This window comes from Hibiscus syriacus, unplaced genomic scaffold (assembly GCF_006381635.1).
Source record: "Hibiscus syriacus cultivar Baekdansim isolate YM2019G1 unplaced genomic scaffold, ASM638163v2 tig00112399_pilon, whole genome shotgun sequence".
NCBI classification, from domain to species: domain Eukaryota; kingdom Viridiplantae; phylum Streptophyta; class Magnoliopsida; order Malvales; family Malvaceae; genus Hibiscus; species Hibiscus syriacus.
In genome coordinates, this window is record NW_024063321.1 from 456413 (window position 1) to 475362 (window position 18950).

General features: G+C 34.1%; 1 protein-coding gene across 1 annotated transcript; it reads left to right on the forward strand.

Annotated features, from left to right (window-relative positions):
- The first annotated feature begins 17870 nt into the window (after positions 1-17870).
- On the forward strand, positions 17871-18827 carry LOC120179054. The gene is made up of 2 exons (XM_039184770.1): positions 17871-18004; positions 18290-18827. The coding sequence occupies exons 1-2, from the start codon at positions 17871-17873 to the stop codon at positions 18825-18827; spliced, it is 672 nt and encodes a 223-aa protein (XP_039040701.1).
- The last annotated feature ends 123 nt before the right edge of the window (positions 18828-18950 follow it).

Genomic DNA, 18950 nt, shown 5'->3' on the forward strand with positions numbered 1-18950 from the left:
CCACTGCATGAGTGGGATGGACACTGAAAAAATGGTGATATAATTTTACTAAAAAAATAAACCGTTGGTTTATGTTCTTTCCGCCCCCCCCCCCCACCCTGCATTGTCTGTCTATTAGACAAGGCTCATGTCTCTCTTTTTATGGAGTGTGGAAATACGTTCGTTGTTACAATGAGTGTGAATCATATGATCATATCAATGTTTACATGAAAACTTTAATTGAATTTAATGTCACATTGTGTCGTAACCGGTTTTCGTCCGGGCACGAAATATTTTACTTGGCGGGAAAATTGATGTGAATAAATGGTTTTGAAAATAAATAACTTGGGAGTCGCCATCGGCCTTTTGGGTTAGGTAGGTCGAATACCTAAAAATTATCTTTTAACAGAGTTTTTAAGAAAACATCAGTTAAAAGATGAATTGATCTACGTTTAAAACCAAAAATTCGTTCTTTTTAATAATAAAAAGAGATTCGTGGTCGGTTACGTTTAGGGAAGGATTAGCACCCCTACAACGCCCAAAAATTAGTACTTTTTAATTATAAATTGTCTCTATTATTAGAAATTTAAAATTCAAAATATATTTAATTTATTATCCTATTATTCAAAATTATAATTATGAGAAAAAAATAATTTATATATTATAAATAAATGTTTATTTATTTAGAATATCACAAAAGGACTTCTAGGTGTCTTAAGACAGCTCTTTATTTCGATATTAATAACTATTAATATAATAATTTAAATAAAATTAAATTATAATTTTATATAATATTTAAAATACCAGAATAGGACATCTAGTTGTATTAAGACTGCCCTTTTCCTCGATATTGAAAAATAAATATTAAAATAATTTATGGAAAAAAAATAATAAAAAAATATTTAAATATATAAACAAGTAAAATTAAAACAGTAAAAATACAATTAGAACTATATATCTAAAAGCAGTAAAATAAATGAAAATATTTAAAATTAGTGACTAAATTATAATAAAATTAAAATTAAAAACCTAATTCAATATTAATTATTTAAAATTTCAGGGATTAAACATGCTATTTTCCTTATTTATTAATTTGGTGACTAATTTAAAACTATATAAAATTCGAATATCATATTAAAATAAATTAAAATATATATACTCGGGATTAAAATATTATTTATTAAAATTAAAGGACTAAATATGATATTTATCTTAAATATATTATTAATACGGTTAATGGCTAAAATATAAATAAATAAAATGTAGAGACCAAATTAAAAGGATCAAAAATTTGATTCAGTGACTAAAAGGTAAAGATTACAAATTAAAGGGATGGCGGACGAGATTAATCTTTTTGTTAATTACGGACAGATCCCTCCCCAAAACGGCGTCGTTTGGGGAGGGCTATTTAAGCCCATTCATAACTGGCCCGAAGGGCCAGCAGCTCATTCTTCTCTTCTTCTTCTTCTCTCAAAAACGAGAGAAGAAGCTCTCTCTTCCTTCTCTCTTAATTCCCTCACCGGAGGGAATTCCGGCACCGATAGCCACCGTCAACCTCACCGCCGACCACCGCCTCTGGTGGCCGGAAAATAAAACTTTATATCATAACGTAGATCGGATCGTCCTAATGACGATTCCGGTATTTGTTTACCTTAAAAAGCTCTCAATCGGAGCAAATCTTCAAAAATACCTTCGGTTTTCGAAGGTTTGTTGTGGAGCGTGGAGGCGCGTGGTTACTCCGGTGGTGGTGTGGCTTTCCTCGGTAAGGTTTCTTTCGATTTTTATCTCGTTATTTTGGTGTTTGATGGTGGTTGGATTGCTTGCTGTTGATGTTGTTGTCTCCTGTTTGCTGGCTGTCCTCCTTTCGTTTTCTGTATTTTTTTGTTTTGTTTGTTGTCGTCCTCTGTTGCTCTCTGTGGCTGTCTTCTTTCTTTCTTGCAGGTGGGGTGGTTTTTATAGCCACCACCGAGGCTCTCGTTGGACCGGTTCCAGAGATGAAAGGCCCGGTGAGTCACCATAGCTATGGTGGTGACTCACCATAGGGCTCAACGTAGGTAGCTTCGTGACGTTCTGGAGTGTTCTGTTGGAGTCATCGTGGCACTGTAGCGTCGGCAAGGCGGCTGAAACTCACTGGAACTTTGGAGCGGCGGCGGCGGCGTCTGGAAGCTAGGGTTTAGACAACCCTAGCTGAATGTTACAAACCCTAAAGGGTTTGGGCTCTGCTGGGCCAATTGTAATCGGGCCCCAGTTTTGGGCCTTGTAATATTTTTATTATATATTTTTTATTTATTTAATAATAATAATAATATTAATAAAAATAATAATAATAAAACAATAATAATAATAATAATAATAATACTAATATTAATAAAAATAATAATAATAATAATAATTATAATAATAATAATACTAATAATAATAATAATACTAATACTAATAATAATAATTTTAAATGAAAAAAATTGATGTCTACAGCTGCCCCTCTTTGCTCATCCTTGTGTTAACAAGAATAGAGCAAAGACGAAAAAGACAATAATTTTTTCATTTGGCTTTTGTTTGAACAGGATGGAAATGTTGAAAACATCATGCACTGAAGGACTTACAGATGACCCGAAGACTTTGAAAACATCAAAAAGCTCCCGAAGGCTTTTTGGAAACATCATGCACTGAAGGACTTACAGATGACCCGAAGGCTTTAAAAACATCAAAAAGCTCCGAAGGCTTTTTGGAAACATCATGCACTGAAGGACTTACAGATGACCCGAAGGCTTTAAAAACATCAAAAAGCTCCTGAAGGCTTTTTGGAAACATCATGCACTGAAGGACTTACAGATGACCCGAAGGCTTTAAAAACATCAAAAAGCTCCCGAAGGCTTTTTGGAAACATCATGCACTGAAGGACTTACAGATGACCCGAAGGCTTTAAAAACATCAAAAAGCTCCCGAAGGCTTTTTGGAAACATCATGCACTGAAGGACTTACAGATGACCCGAAGGCTTTAAAAACATCAAAAAGCTCCCGAAGGCTTTTTGGAAACATCATGCACTGAAGGACTTACAGATGACCCGAAGGCTTTGAAAACATCAAAAAGCTCCCGAAGGCTTTTTGGAAACATCATGCACTGAAGGACTTACAGATGACCCGAAGGATTTGAAAACATCAAAAAGCTCCCGAAGGCTTTTTGGAAACATCATGCACTGAAGGACTTACAGATGACCCGAAGGATTTGAAAACATCAAAAAGCTCCCGAAGGCTTTTTGGAAACATCATGCACTGAAGGACTTACAGATGACCCGAAGGCTTTAAAAACATCAAAAAGCTCCTGAAGGCTTTTTGGAAACATCATGCACTGAAGGACTTACAGATGAGGGAAATAGTTTACTAAGTAAAAAATAACTAAGGAAATCATTTTCTTACTTTTCAACAATTTAATTTTTAGAAAAGATTGAATGAGAAACTATGGAAATCGTTTTCTCATTATTTTTCAAAATAACATGTTGATTGGGTAACATGCTCCAATCTCAAAATAATGCTCATTTTTGTGGATTACGTCCATCTATTCTTCAGATGTTTGCGTGATTCCTGTATTTACGGTTTTGAATACCTTCTTCTTGTAAGGTATTTCTTACCATGAATCTTCTTGTTCTTCCGAAGATCTGTAAAACTTCATTTTTGAATACACTCAGATGTATCAATGTAATGCATTGTCTATTGTGCAAATGATGTTCTTATGAATGCATGAATGTTGATGCAATCTTCATTTGACTTCAAAGTGGTAAACTTGGTCTTCCTTCACTTCATCATTTATTGCCAGGGTTACCTCTGGATATCAGTGTAGCAACTTATGCTATCAAGCTTGCATTTCTACAGAATCATCTGATCAACTTGTATCGTGGTGCCTTCTTTGCTTCATTTAAGTCTTAGAAGAAATGTTTCACTTGTGGAACTCTTGTCGTAGTCAAAATTATGACCCTGATGCCCCATTTTGTCTTGGATAAAACCAACTTTATTGCTTGGACTTGTGTAGAAATCTCATAAAGCTTTCATCTTTGAAAAGAGAATCTATCATCTTTAAAAAGAGAATCTATCATCTTTGAAGAGTGTAGATGTAGATATGCCTGACTCAGCAGGGATTAATTAGGAGAGTAGAGCCTGTTCTAATTTGACTCTTGAAACATAGCACAAGGAAGATTTTTTCCAATTCCTTTCATGTCTCCACATATAATCAGATCTCGAATAAGGCAACTTGGACCATATCATGTCGAGATGCTTAACAACAACTTGTCGTTCAACCTTAGTTGGCTCCACTAGTTTCTTGTTGTCAAAATTTTCAGCTCTCCTTTTGTGGAAAGAAGTCTTCATTATATCTCACTTTTAATCTTGAAGTTGAAGAAGACAAAATTCATCTTGGGTCAATAAATGGAAACCATATGAATGCAACACTGGTTCAACACCATAATCACTGGTTCATAAAACATTTGACAACACATTCATCATCTCATGTGGCTTCTGCTTTGATTGCCGGTCAAGAAACTTCTTTGCATAGTGTTTAAAACTTTTGTATAATGTCCCAAGACCATTTGAGAACAAAACTCCATGGGGATTCAAGTGTAATGTTGGTATGACCAAAAAGTTGGTCAAATTCACAAGATATGCTGGTGTCAAATTGAATAGGAGACACTAACTGATCTTGATATCATCTCAGGCAAAGACAAATGTGATACTGATCACATTTTCTTCTATAATGATCTTTGTAGGAAGTAGAAACACATCAACTGTAAGATCAATGTACAGAAAGATATCCGTGGAATTTTTGTAGCTGGGGATGAAATACAAATGATAAAACCAAAATAGATGAAAACTCAGTTCATCTTGGCCTGCAACGATGATCCCAAATAACAACGGGAATAACAGTAATATAAGTGAGAGTTGAGTCTCCCTTTTCAATGTCATCAAGGAAGCAAAAACTGATGTGAAAAACAACTTCATAATCTCAATAGTATGGTTGAAACTATTTGCTAGGAATCTCAAAGAAATATTTTCAATTATTACCGACACACAGAAGGCCAAATTCAATGCTGAGATCTTAAGGCACTGAACCCTGGATCAAGTAGTCTACCTGGGGATTATCTTTATTCATGCAACCGTAATGTAGTTCATCAAAGAACACACTGTCATGTGACATACAGTTAAGAAGATTAGGTATTTGAAAACATACTTGCTGAGTAAACATTTATTCAACATCATGATCACAATGTAATTGCCTGATGAACGAAGCAATTATGTATAGTCAACTTGACTGTCACTGTTTCACCATTTTCTTTCTTCATATCTTTCTGTCTCATTGGAAATATTTGTTCAAGTCAATGATCTTTACACAGGATATTGTGGAACTTTCAGCATGCCCCAACATTGGCTAATACAAATGTTCAAAATGCATCAACAGTTCTGATTCTGATTGAAATGGGTTTTCAGTATGCCCCAGCATTTTGCTGATAAATATTCAGAATATTTCAACATTTCTGATTCTGTTTGAAAAGGGTTTTCAGTATGCCCCAATATTTGCTTCTTGTTAATCTGAGTCTTTAAAATACCCCACATGAATCTGTCTGAAGTGAGCTTTAAAATGCCCCAATATTTATTGATACAGATGTTAAAAGTGTGCTCAACATTACTTCTTGTTGAGATGAGCCTACAAGAATGCCCAAATATTCATATTGCTGTGAGCCTTCAAAATGCCCCAATATTCTATTTCTGGTTGAAATAGGCCCTCAAGATGTCCCACATGAAACATTTTTATCTGAAATGGGCTTTCGAGATGCCTCAATATTATGCTTCTGATTTACTCTTAATGTCTGTTTGACTGGAATATCATGATCCTCATGAGGTCTAATTTTGACAATGCACTGTTGTAGGTACTTGTGGATTTATTCGTGCCCCAAATTTGTTTATCTTGAATGCTCTCATTATGGTGTCAATAAACAGCATTGTTGTCAAGTAATTAGAGGAAATTTCTTCATGTTGTCACAAACTTAAGAAGTATTCAATCATTCTGACAGAAACGTCTGAGATATGTATCTTCTGAATGAGGTGACCATTTTCTGTATCTGGAGGGATTTAGTCAGACAGAGTAGTAAAAATAGCTTGGTAATCCGTTCCAGGCTGACACAGTGGCTTATCATCTTTCAGTGAAGGCCATCTCTGAAATATACTTTTCTGTGGGGAGAGAAACCAATTTATGCGAACAGTAATCTGATGCAATAGCAAGACTACATATACAGTGGTACAGGCTCATAAAAATCCATACCCATGCAACATGTTGATTCTGATAATAACTCATCTGATTATGAAGCGATCTTTCAGGATGATTTCACAGATATTGATAGTTCTTCTGATATCGAGGAAATCATGAGTTCTGATTCTGATGAAGAGAGTAAACTGTTATACTTGACAAAAATGGGATTCTCAAAGGCTGAAGCTTCAATAACCATGGAGAGATGTGGTTCAGATTCATCAATTGCAGAATTGACAGATTTTATATGTGCTGATCAAATGGCTAGGGTTACTGATGCACTTCTTATGGTAGAAGATAGGAAGCTATTATGCAATGATCTCAATTACAAGCAAAGGCAAAACTTGGGTTATGATTTGTGGAAAAGGAAGAAGCAGAGGAAGCTTGAAAAGAAGCTTCTTAATGAAGATGATCATGCAGTTCATATTTTAATTTCAATGATTGGTTCTGTAGTTCCTACCAAACCAGATCATATAACTCGAAGAACACTTCCAGAAGATTCTATTGGCAAATTCATCTTCTAAACTCAATGATTGTTCTGTCCAACCAAATCAGATAACTCAAAGAACACTTCCAGAAGATGCTATTGGCAAATTCATCTTCCAAATTCAATGCTTGATTCTGTCCAATCAGATCAGATAACTCAAAGAACACTTCTAGAAGATGCTATGAGCATATGGCATTTGTTCCAGTTAATGTTTGGACTGGGATATCACAGTACTTATTCGATGTAAAGCCAGAATTTGTAGATTCGAAGTATTTTCATGCTACTACACTGAAAAGGGCTATATTCATAATTCTGCCAATTAAGAACAGATTTTTTCTTATTCTGCTTCCTCCATGTGCTGATGCTTTTCCATTGACAAAGAAATGATGGCCTTCATGGGATCCAAGAACAAAGTTGAACTGTTTATAAACATGTACAGGAAGTGCCAAATTGACAGAAAGGATCTGTAAGGTTCTTGAAGCTTATGACAAAGAGCCACTTTCGAGTGTCTAGAAGTATGTTCTTGATGAGTGCTGAAAATGGACTCTAGTATGGGTTGGAAAGAATAAAAATTGTTCCACTTGAATCTGATGAGGTGGAAATGCTTCTAGGTTTCCCTAAAACCATACACGAGGATCTGTATAGAGACATGTTCCATGGTGGTATCAATGTCCTGTCTCTTTTCTCTGGGATCAATGATACAGAAGTTGCCTTTTATTGTCTTGGCATACTTTTGAAAACAGATGTGCAAGAACTGAATGATGATCGGTTGGAGCAATTGATGAGTAGATTTGTCGAATTCGACCTTGTTGTCGATTGCATCCAGTGTAACAACCTTACTGGAAGAAATAAACATCATCAGGAAACAATAGAAGATTTTTGCTGGTGCATTTTCTTACAATGACTACCACAATGACTGTCTCTTCTGCTGCTCCAAAATACACACTGTCTTATCCCACTCTTCCCTAACCATGGAAAGGTTTATTTGATGGTAAAACTGGTTATCTCAACTTTTGGAATCCTGTACGGCATACAAATGTAGAATTTGTTCCAATGTCTTATTCTGTGCCATAAGTCCTCAAATTCAAATTCAGCAATCTTTTGAAGGACATAATGGGTATCATCTTGACAAAGAAAGTGATCGGCATAGAAGAAGTATCAATGATGTATCAAGACTTGAGCCAGCGTCACAGTATAACCAGAGTGCAGGTAGTGACTTGTTCATGGCTTTATGATGTAATCTTCTAGAGAACATGAATTGATGGTTGGGGAAAATAATCTTTCTGGTGATGCTTATCGCCCTCAGCATGAGATAAACGATAATCTTTCTTGATGAATTGCTAATGTCATAGGAGAGTGTCACAAGTTCAATTCTCCAGACTTTTTGGCTTCTTGGACCATTTGCTTTCAAGAAAGTGAAATGCTTCATCATTCTGGCTTCGTTCATTCTTCTTCTACAACAGAGGTAGAATAAGCAACAATTGCTTCAAGGACCTTCCTCATTTGAGACTGTCCTGTTTGAAAATGTTTTTTCCTCCTTTGTTTATTGAAGAATGAAAGACTTTTACAAAGTATTACCCTTCTTAGGTTCACAATAGAATCAGATCATAAACAATGAATTTAATAAATATCAAATAAATCAACTACACTTTTAAATCATTCAAAAATCATAGTCCTATGGCAAGTGTCAAAATTATTGACTGATTTGAGGTGTAGGTTGATTTTGGTAAAGTAGGTTCTTTCAAGTTGGTTCAGTATGTCGCTTCGGGCTTCCACTAACTTGAAGAAATGGTTGTTATGCCCATCTTGTAGAGATGCTTCTTGATTCCAGAATCTCAGGAACGTCTTTAGGATGTGTGGTGCTTCATTTAAGAGCTTAAGATCATCTCTTATGTCGTTTGTTGCACCATTCAATATTCGAGCCGCCTTTTCAGGTTTTCAACTCGAATCCTCCTTTGGTTCTAAGATGTTATTTAAAAAATTATATCTTGAACCCTCCTTTTATCATTTTTCATATCATGCATTAAAGATTTTAAAAACCAATTTTTGCAAATAAAAATCAATCTTGAGAGGCGGAATGAATTCTGAAGATATTCTCTTTTACTTAGAAATCCATGTATGATTAAAATGGACTTTTCAGGTACGTAACATAGGCCATGGCTTATGGTTTTGAAAGAAAGGGATAAAAAGGCCCAAATAAGTATTTAAGGGTAATCAAACCAAGGATCAATTCATTCTGATGCCATCAATCTTGCCTTGCTTAACTTGGATCTGCTTTGTTGGGGATTTTTCCATCATTTGGATCCCTCTAAACTGTCAAATTTTGGATTCATTTCCATTTTCTCATATCTCCAGCATTTCTTGCTCTTCTTGTTTGTACTTGATCAACCTTGTAACTTGAGGCTCAATAAATCACCCATCTTGATTCAATTTTCCTTTTTTTTTTCTTCTTTCTTTGCTGGATGAGTATAATACTTCAATTGCTTTGAGCACCTCCTTTTCCTTTTGTATTTTGAAGGTTTTCCATTATTCTTGATTGGATTGATCTTCAAGCACTCTGTATTTGACATACTTTGTAGTTCAAAACTTTCATGACTTCATGGAAACTTGTCTTCGTAATAAAACTGTATTGACAATCTTTATTCTTGTGAGCCAATATCCTTTACCCTGCCCTCCAATGTAGAGGGTGATCCTTGGTTAGGGTTGAATTAGAAGAAAAATTATTCAGGCTCAAATGGGGACAACAAAGGATATATATATATATATATATATATATATTAAAGGATAAATGAAACAATGCCATTCATCATCTCATACACAGAAACCTTTGTAAAAAGAGGTATCTCCAGGGGGATAAATATTCAAGATTAATTTTACTTACATGAAAAATGTAATTAATGCATGATATATTTATTTCAATCAATCATTTTCCCCTTCTTCTTGAGTATGCCCTAATCATCCGAAATCATCTTCAATGAGTTGGTCTATGATACCTCATCTTGTCTCTTCTTACAGTCAGATTCACGGATAATTGAAATTTTGGTTCTTTTGAGGTCTTTTGGTTATGATGGTTTTGTGTTCGAAAAGACAAATGTGTGACTTTTGAAGTCATGTATATGGTGGAAGGTAGTATCATCAATCAATCGACTCTACCCGAGAAGGTAAACATCTGGAGTAGGTGTAAAAACAGGTAGAGACATTACTTCAGATACTCAGATAAATGTAGTGTCAGGATTTGGTTCGAGTAATTGGCATTGGATGGGATATTGAAGATATAATTTTACCACTTGCCAATAGATCTATAACTCTTGAAAAATTAAAAGAACATTTAATCTACTTGATACTCAATAATCACAAGATTAAAATTTGACTCCTTGCTCATAACCATAAAAGAAACACCTATTTATTTATTGCCAAAAGGAAAGGAACAAAAAAAACAAGTTCAAACAAGATGCTGAAAATAGAAAGTACTACAGTGGTAGATAACACTTCCACTTGTTTATACATCATGCCTCCTCTAATGTTGGATGTATATTTGGACCAGGGTCATTATCCTTATTTGCCCCCCATTTTTTTGATCATTTCTTGTGTTAGGACTCTTTTGTCAACAAGCATCTCTATTTCTTTCAATAGTGGCCTACAATTGCTTGTAGAATGCCCTTTTACCCCCAAGTGGAAATTACAAACACTATTTTGATCATAACTATGAGCAGAAGGGTTTGATGTCACTTTAGCTGGTCTTGGTGTGATGTATTGACCTTTAACCAAATGAGGATACAAGTCTGAAATGGAAGTTTGGAATACTTCCAAAGTTTGTCTTGATCGCATGACTTTCTTTGGTCGATCCAAACAGTTACTCGCTCTTTTTCTTTTGTAATTACGAGGACTCTGGATGCAACATTCATTCACATGATCAGCTTTTGCTTTTTGATCCATCGGGCTCTTGGATATGACTTTTGAGTTTTCTTCATTGATTACATTCTCAATCAAATCTCCAGTTGTCACAAGATTCTCAAATTCCTTTGTCGGATTTGCCTGCATCAACTCGCGGAAAGGAGTGGGAAGGGAATCACGAAACATACGTGATATCTCTTCTTCTATCATGGGAGGTTGAACTTGTGCTGCCACTCCTCTCCATCTTAAGGCATATTCTTGAAATCTTTCATTGGTTTTCTTCTTTACTCTTCGAAGATCCATACGTGTTGGAGCTAAGCCTTTAATATACCGATATTGTCTCAAAAATGCATCAGCTAGATCTACCCATCTCTTTATCTGTTCTTGGGTTGGGCCAACAAGACTATCATGGAAAGAGTGAATTAATAGGTCATCAGAATTTAAATATCCTCCCATTTTTCTGCAAAACATTCTCAAATGGATTAAGGGACAACTGGTGCCATCATATTTCTCAAAATCAGGCATTTTGAATTCATGGGGAATAATCAAATCTGGAACTAAGCTAAGCTCTCTTGCTTCTAATTCTTTGTGGTAGGTACTAACATCTTTCATGTTTCTGATTGCTTTCTATGTCCTCTTGACTTTCTCCTCATATTGTGAATAATTAATGAGGCTATTCTTTGGGTTCAAGTGGAATGCCCTAGGGTATATTATCTGTCTCGACTCTTCAATCTGGTAACACGATTTCTCTTTAGCAGTTATCTTTTCTTTATCAGATTCCATTCCCTGAATAATTTGATTTGATTCATCTGGTACTGAATCTGACGCTTCTTTCCTTGTATCCCGAGGTAACCCTGTTAATTGTTTTGGCCACTGGTCTTGTAGTCCTTCATAAGATTGCTCCATTGTTTTCATGATGATGGTACAGTAAAATAAATGAATGATCTTGGTTTTTACTGTTACAGAAACCTTTCATGAATTATTTATATGTTTTTATAATTAAAGTACATGACAGTAATTAAATAAAAATATGAAAAATGCATAAATGGAAAAATAAGAATGCAAAATGTGCAATTCAAAGATATAAAAATACAAAATGAAAATGCACAGATACAAAATGTAAATGCATGTATGAAAAGGTGTTACTTAAGAGTGATCATCTTAGAACAGATTTCATTGAACACAAAAGCTTCAGTACATCAAACAAAACTTTTACAAGTAGGGGACAACTTTTAATCCTAACTTCAACAAAACTTTACATATAGGGAATAACTTTCCCATTTTCTTCTCTAAAACCAAGTTAGATTATCAACTTATGGGCCATATTGCTTGTCTGGACTGCAGCTTCTTCCATGATATTCTGGGGTTCTTTCATCTCCTATGTTTAATTCTTGGAGTTGATCATTTTCCTTTGTGAGAGAACATTTGTGTTCAAAAAGTTTTTGGAGAAGATCTTCATGTATGCTGCAACTCTTTTTCAGTTTAGTGACCCCTGATATCCACTCTTCTGGGGTGTTTCCTATTCCAGCATTTTGAAAAGCTTGACTGACCTTCTGGAAGTCTTCATGTATGGTTTCCATTTTGGTTCTCAATTTATCGTTTTTAATCTTCAAATGACGTATTTGAGCTTCAAACCTCAGCAAATTATCTTCTCTCTGGGCGCCCCTATTGATATTCTTACCTTTGAAGACTTTTGGTATTAATCTATCAGGACCCTCGGTTACCAAACTAGGTCGATCATTTACCATAAATTGTAAGGTTCCCTGATCCAAAAGACTTTGGACTCGGCGTTTGAAGGCAAGACAATTCTCGATGGTATGTCCTTGAGCTCCGGCATGATATTCACAATGAACGTTGATGTCATACCAATTTGGATACGGAGGGTTGGAACGGTTTTATATAATATGGATCCACTTCTCGTGCTTCAAGTAGTTTTTCATACAACTCTTTATATGATATGGGGATAGTATCAAGATGAGAACCACCTTTTATCTTGGATTGAACCTGAGTTTTAGTCATTGGGAGTAGACCAAACTTTGATGACTTCTGATCACATGATTTCTTCTCATCTCTGAGAGCTTTTACAGTGGTCACCATTTCTTTGGTATCTCCATACGATTTGTGAATACGAATGATGACTGTCTGTAATTTCTCAAATTGGTTAAGAATCGAAATCCCTTGCGTATCTGAAACTGCAGAGTTAGGTTCATTGAGCTCTCTCTCTTTCTGTGCTGGAATCTCTTTTCCTTTGGCCAAAACAGATATTCTATCCATCATTTTGGACATCTGCTCTCTTATTTCTCGTATCTCCTTTTGCTCTTCAATGGGCATATAATCTTTGGGTGCATAGCTCTTCTCTATCTTTAGAGTTCCCTCAGGATGTCTTTTCTTGGCTGCGTCATATTTTGTTCGATCATAAAACTTTTTGTCCATTTATGATTTCTTTCTAATTTGATGAACAGTCTTTTCAGTTAACACCTTTTGGTCATGATCATGCAATGCAAACAAAAGAAAATAATTTAAACAAATTAGAGCAAAAATAACATACATGGGAAAATAAGAAAAAAAAAATGGTTAATACCAAACTAATTGAAAGAAAAAATTTATTTATCATAATAAATCCTAACCTCATGCTTTCTAGTTCCATGCTTTGTTTGGAAAAATTAACCTAATCGCATGATTTCTAGTTCGCATGCATTTATTCAGGGAGAAAAAATAATAATAAATTAAAAACTAGAGCTTATTTCTCCTTTGTATACACCTATAAACAGAGGTTCAGTACTGTCTTAGATTAGGAGAAGTTCTAGGGTTCATTATATGCAGAGTTTCAGTTCTAGGAGTAAAGGTACTCGAATTGTTCTTGTTGATGCCCCCTTGGGCTGTCAAACCCTCAATCCTAGTCCATTACAGACTTAAACAGACCGATTTCAATTCGAGGGGATACATTTCTCCATGACTAACACGGAGAATAAATTCTCACGAAGACATAAAGCATATGAACCCCGAAAGTTACTTGCTAGGTCTGACACGGAGAATAAATTCTCACGAAGACGTCGCTTTCACTCCCACTTAAAAGGGACAAGCTCAATTATAGAGCTTTATGTTATGCAATGCAAGTGTTGTGTGTGAGGAGAAATATTCAAACCTCTAACAGATAAATAAAATAATTAATACCTGAATAAAAAAAAACAATATTAATATAAAAATAATAAAAAAATTGAAAGAAAAGAATTAAAAATTAAATAAATGAATTTTTAATTTCTAATTAATAGAGACAATTTATAATTGATTTTAAAGTTTGACATCATCCCCAGTGGAGTCGCCAAGCTGTCGTAACCGGTTTTCGTCCGGGCACGAAATATTTTACTTGGCGGGAAAATTGATGTGAATAAATGGTTTTGAAAATAAATAACTTGGGAGTCGCCATCGGCCTTTTGGGTTAGGTAGGTCGAATACCTAAAAATTATCTTTTAACAGAGTTTTTAAGAAAACATCAGTTAAAAGATGAACTGATCTACGTTTATAACCAAAAATTCGTTCTTTTTAATAATAAAAAGAGATTCGTGGTCGGTTACGTTTAGGGAAGGATTAGCACCCCTACAACGCCCAAAAATTGGTACTTTTTAATTATAAATTGTCTCTATTATTAGAAATTTAAAAATTCAAAATATATTTAATTTATTATCCTATTATTTCAAAATTATAATTATGAGAAAAAAATAATTTATATATATTTATAAATAAAATGTTTATTTATTTAGAAATATCAGAAAAGGACTTCTAGGTGTCTTAAGACAGCTCTTTTCTTCGATATTAATAACTATTAATATAATAATTTAAATAAAATTAAATTATAATTTTATATAATATTTAAAATACCAGAATAGGACATCCAGTTGTATTAAGACTGCCCTTTTCCTCGATATTGAAAAATAAATATTAAAATAATTTATGGAAAAAAAATAATAAAAAAATATTTAAATATATAAACAAGTAAAATTAAAACAGTAAAAATACAATTAGAACTATATATCTAAAAGCAGTAAAATAAATGAAATATTAAAATTAGTGACTAAATTATAATAAAATTAAAATTAAAAACCTAATTCAATATTAATTATTTAAAATTTCAGGGATTAAACATGCTATTTTCCTTATTTATTAATTTGGTGACTAATTTAAAACTATATAAAATTCGAATATCATATTAAAATAAATTAAAATATATACTCGGGATTAAAATATTATTTATTAAAATTAAAGGACTAAATATGATATTTATCTTAAATATATATTAATACGGTTAATGGCTAAAATATAAATAAATAAAATGTAGAGACCAAATTAAAAGGATCAAAAATTTGATTCAGTGACTAAAAGGTAAAGATTACAAATTAAAGGGATGGCGGACGAGATTAATCTTTTTGTTAATTACGGACAGATCCCTCCCCAAAACGGCGTCGTTTGGGGAGGGCTATTTAAGCCCATTCATAACTGGCCCGAAGGGCCAGCAGCTTATTCTTCTCTTCTTCTTCTTCTCTCAAAAACGAGAGAAGAATCTCTCTCTTCCTTCTCTCTTAATTCCCTCACCGGAGGGAATTCCGGCGCCGATAGCCACCGTCAACCTCACCGCCGGCCACCGCCTCCGGTGGCCGGAAAATAAAACTTTATATCATAACGTAGATCGGATCGTCCTAATGACGATTCCGGTATTTGTTTACCTTAAAAAGCTCTCAATCGGAGCAAATCTTCAAAAATACCTTCGGTTTTCGAAGGTTTGTTGTGGAGCGTGGAGGCGCGTGGTTACTCCGGTGGTGGTGTGGCTTTCCTCGGTAAGGTTTCTTTCGATTTTTATCTCGTTATTTTGGTGTTTGATGGTGGTTGGATTGCTTGCTGTTGATGTTGTTGTCTCCTGTTTGCTGGCTGTCCTCCTTTCGTTTTCTGTTTTTTTTTGTTTTGTTTGTTGTCGTCCTCTGTTGCTCTCTGTGGCTGTCTTCTTTCTTTCTTACAGGTGGGGTGGTTTTTATAGCCACCACCGAGGCTCTCGTTGGACCGGTTCCAGAGATGAAAGGCCCGGTGAGTCACCATAGCTATGGTGGTGACTCACCATAGGGCTCAACGTGGGTAGCTTCGTGACGTTCTGGAGTGTTCTGTTGGAGTCATCGTGGCACTGTAGCGTCGGCAAGGCGGCTGAAACTCACTGGAACTTTGGAGCGGCGGCGGCGGCGTCTGGAAGCTAGGGTTTAGACAACCCTAGCTGAATGTTACAAACCCTAAAGGGTTTGGGCTCTGCTGGGCCAATTGTAATCGGGCCCCAGTTTTGGGCCTTGTAATATTTTTATTATATTTTTTTATTTATTTAATAATAATAATATTATTAATAAAAATAATAATAATAAAACAAAAATAATAATAATAATAATAATACTAATATTAATAATAATAATAATAATAATAATAATAATAATAATAATAATACTAATAATAATAATAATAATTTTAAATGAAAAAAATTGATGTCTACACATTGCATCTTAAAAGATTGAAAAGTAGCATGCTCTCGTTGAAAATCACTCCCAATTATTAAAGAACGTGATAGATGTGCATACTTGCTTTTTTTTTAATGGCTCGGTTGGTTGTTGAAGTGTGAGGTATTAAGGTTATCTAATATTCTTTTAGAGATAATAAAATTATATTGTTGCAAGTTAGGTAGATCTCTATTCTTTTCTCTCTTCAACAAGAAATTTAAGAATTATTAGTAAGATCCAAAAAATGTATGATATAATTGGTTATTAATATTATCAGAATCATTCCATCAATAAATATATTATATCCGTATACTTTATAATTTTAAATATATAAATTATAGCAAAATTATTAAACTTTAAAATTATTATACGAGTATGTGTATTCCAAATTTTAGAATTATTTGCAGCATATGTCCTTAAACTATAGCTTTCATTTTAAGTTGATTCTTGAACTTTTGAATATTCTAATATCATCCCAAATTATCACTTTTGTTCTAAATTAGTCCCTAAATTGTTAACATTCTAATTGCATCCATAAATTATTTCTCCAAACTTTTGAAGATTCTAATTTCACCTCCAAATTTCAATCATAGTTTAACTTAGATTTTGGTTTTTTGAAACATATAATAATATAACTTGGCCTCACGATTTTATTTACAAGAGATGTGATTAGTATATAGATATAGTTTGGGATGAAATTGGAATGTTTAAAAAGTTCAAGGATCAATTTAAAATGAATGCCATAGTTTGAGGATGAAATTGTAATGTTTAAAAGTTTGAGGATAAATTTAGAATGATAGTCATAGTATAAGGATGAAATTGGAATATTTAAAAGTTTGAGGACCAATTTAAAATAAGGGTAATATTTTGAGGACATTTGATGCAATTAACTCTAAGTTTTATTTGAAAAAGTGAAGTATGATGACGACGTAAAATAAAGTTTGGATAATATAGGGGAGAGAAGATATAATAATATGTTTTAAAGGTAGAAATAGTTGAGGAGGATAAGATTCCAGCAATCCATCTATTATTTGTTTATGTATGTGTGATATATGACTGTGTTCATCATCTCGCCATTTGGACAATTGGACCTCCACAACCCAATGAAATCCACAGTCGATCTTCTCCCCACAGTTTAACAATATTTTCATTATCCGGTACAGGAATTTTACACAATCAAAATTCACAATTTTCAATTTTAAAAAATCAAACATAGAAATTTTCGACTCCTCCTGCGTGCGAAAGTTGCTTTGCTCGAGATGAGCCAAGCAGCGTCATGCATGACACAGCTCACCTAGGATACTTTCATTGTTTTTTTCTTCATCATTCAAGAAAATAATTACTATTGCTAAAATTAGATTATATCTAATACTGACATATAATTTTATATTAAAAGAGTTATTTTATAAAATTTTAGGAGAGACTGACTAATAAAAAATTTAAAGGAACAAAAATAAATTATTAATAGAAAATATAAAATAATATTTAAAAGATATAAAAATTTAAAATTTTTAAAAGACGATAATATCTCAACTCGTTTCCTTGGGTACATTTCCCGAGAATGTTATGTAATTTTCGTCCTCTGGTGAAGGGTGAAGACCGTTTTGCGTGGAAAGGTAGTGGGGATGGTGTGTTCTTGGTTCAATCTTGCTCTAGATTATTTTTCAAGCTTTTCAGACTCAGATAATTCATGGTTGGAGATTGTGTGGAAGGGTTTAGTTCTACCAAAAGTGGAGATATTCCTTTGACAAATTATTCATCAGAAGTTGGCTGTCAAAACTGTTTTACTGAGAAGAGGAGTCAAAGATATCGAAAACCCACTATGTGTGTTCTGTAGAGTAGAACCATAATCGGTCAGTCATTTATTTTTTTCTTGCGTCCAGGTTTGGCAGATTTGGGTCAAATTCCTCCGTCTGTGGAAAGTTATTTCAGTTCTACCGAATAATTCGAAAGGCTTCTTGCTTTCATGGTTGCAATTAAGACCTAACTCGGGTATTTGAAGATTTATTCCAGGAGTTGTTTTGTGGTATGTCTGGCTGTGCACGAACCAGATTGTATTTGAGAAATACAAGATGGATAAAGCTAATATGTTTTTTTGGTGAGGTATAGGGTAGCGTCATGGTTTTTAGCTAAAAACAAGGATGTGTCTATTCAAGTGAACCACCTTGTGGGAGATCTTACTTTGGCGGATATGCATATGTCCCCCTCTAACTTTCGTCTGTCAAGATTAAAATGGTGTCCTCCTCCTACCGGTTATTTTAAGATGAATGTTGATGGGACTGTTAACTTTGACTGGAGAAGAAGTGGTGTTGGTGGAGTTCTTAAAGATACTGATATTAACAAGCTGCTTTCCTTCTCTAGAGCATTAGGACCTTATTCTCCTATTCTTGCTGAGATTTTTGCGATCAAAGCGGGGTTAGTAGCGTTTTTTGATTCAGTTTGGAGGGACAAGGGAATTATGATTTTAAAAATTGACTCGTTTCTTGTTGTGAAGTGGATCAACAGCCCGGAACTTTGCCCGGTTCACCTTGTTGATTTGATTACAGAAATTCAGAAGACAGTTGTGCATTCTAATATTATTATTAAGCATATCGGCAGATGTATTAATGAGGAAGCTGATTGTCTAATTAAGTCAGGAATTGGTTAGTGAGTGAGGAGGTTGTTGTTATGAGTTGTGGTTCTGGTGTATTATTTTGATTATATTTCTATGTTAGGTAATCTTATGTAATATTTGGTAATCTTATGTAATTATAAGTTATTAATATATTAA

Bases quoted from the DNA above. Each gene is read 5' to 3' on its own strand.
- LOC120179054 (XM_039184770.1), top strand. From the start codon at position 17,871: ATGGTTGGAGATTGTGTGGAAGGGTTTAGTTCTACCAAAAGTGGAGAT. The intron at 18,005-18,289 runs GTGTGTTCTGTA...GGTGAGGTATAG, and splicing joins AGATATCGAAAACCCACTAT to GGTAGCGTCATGGTTTTTAG.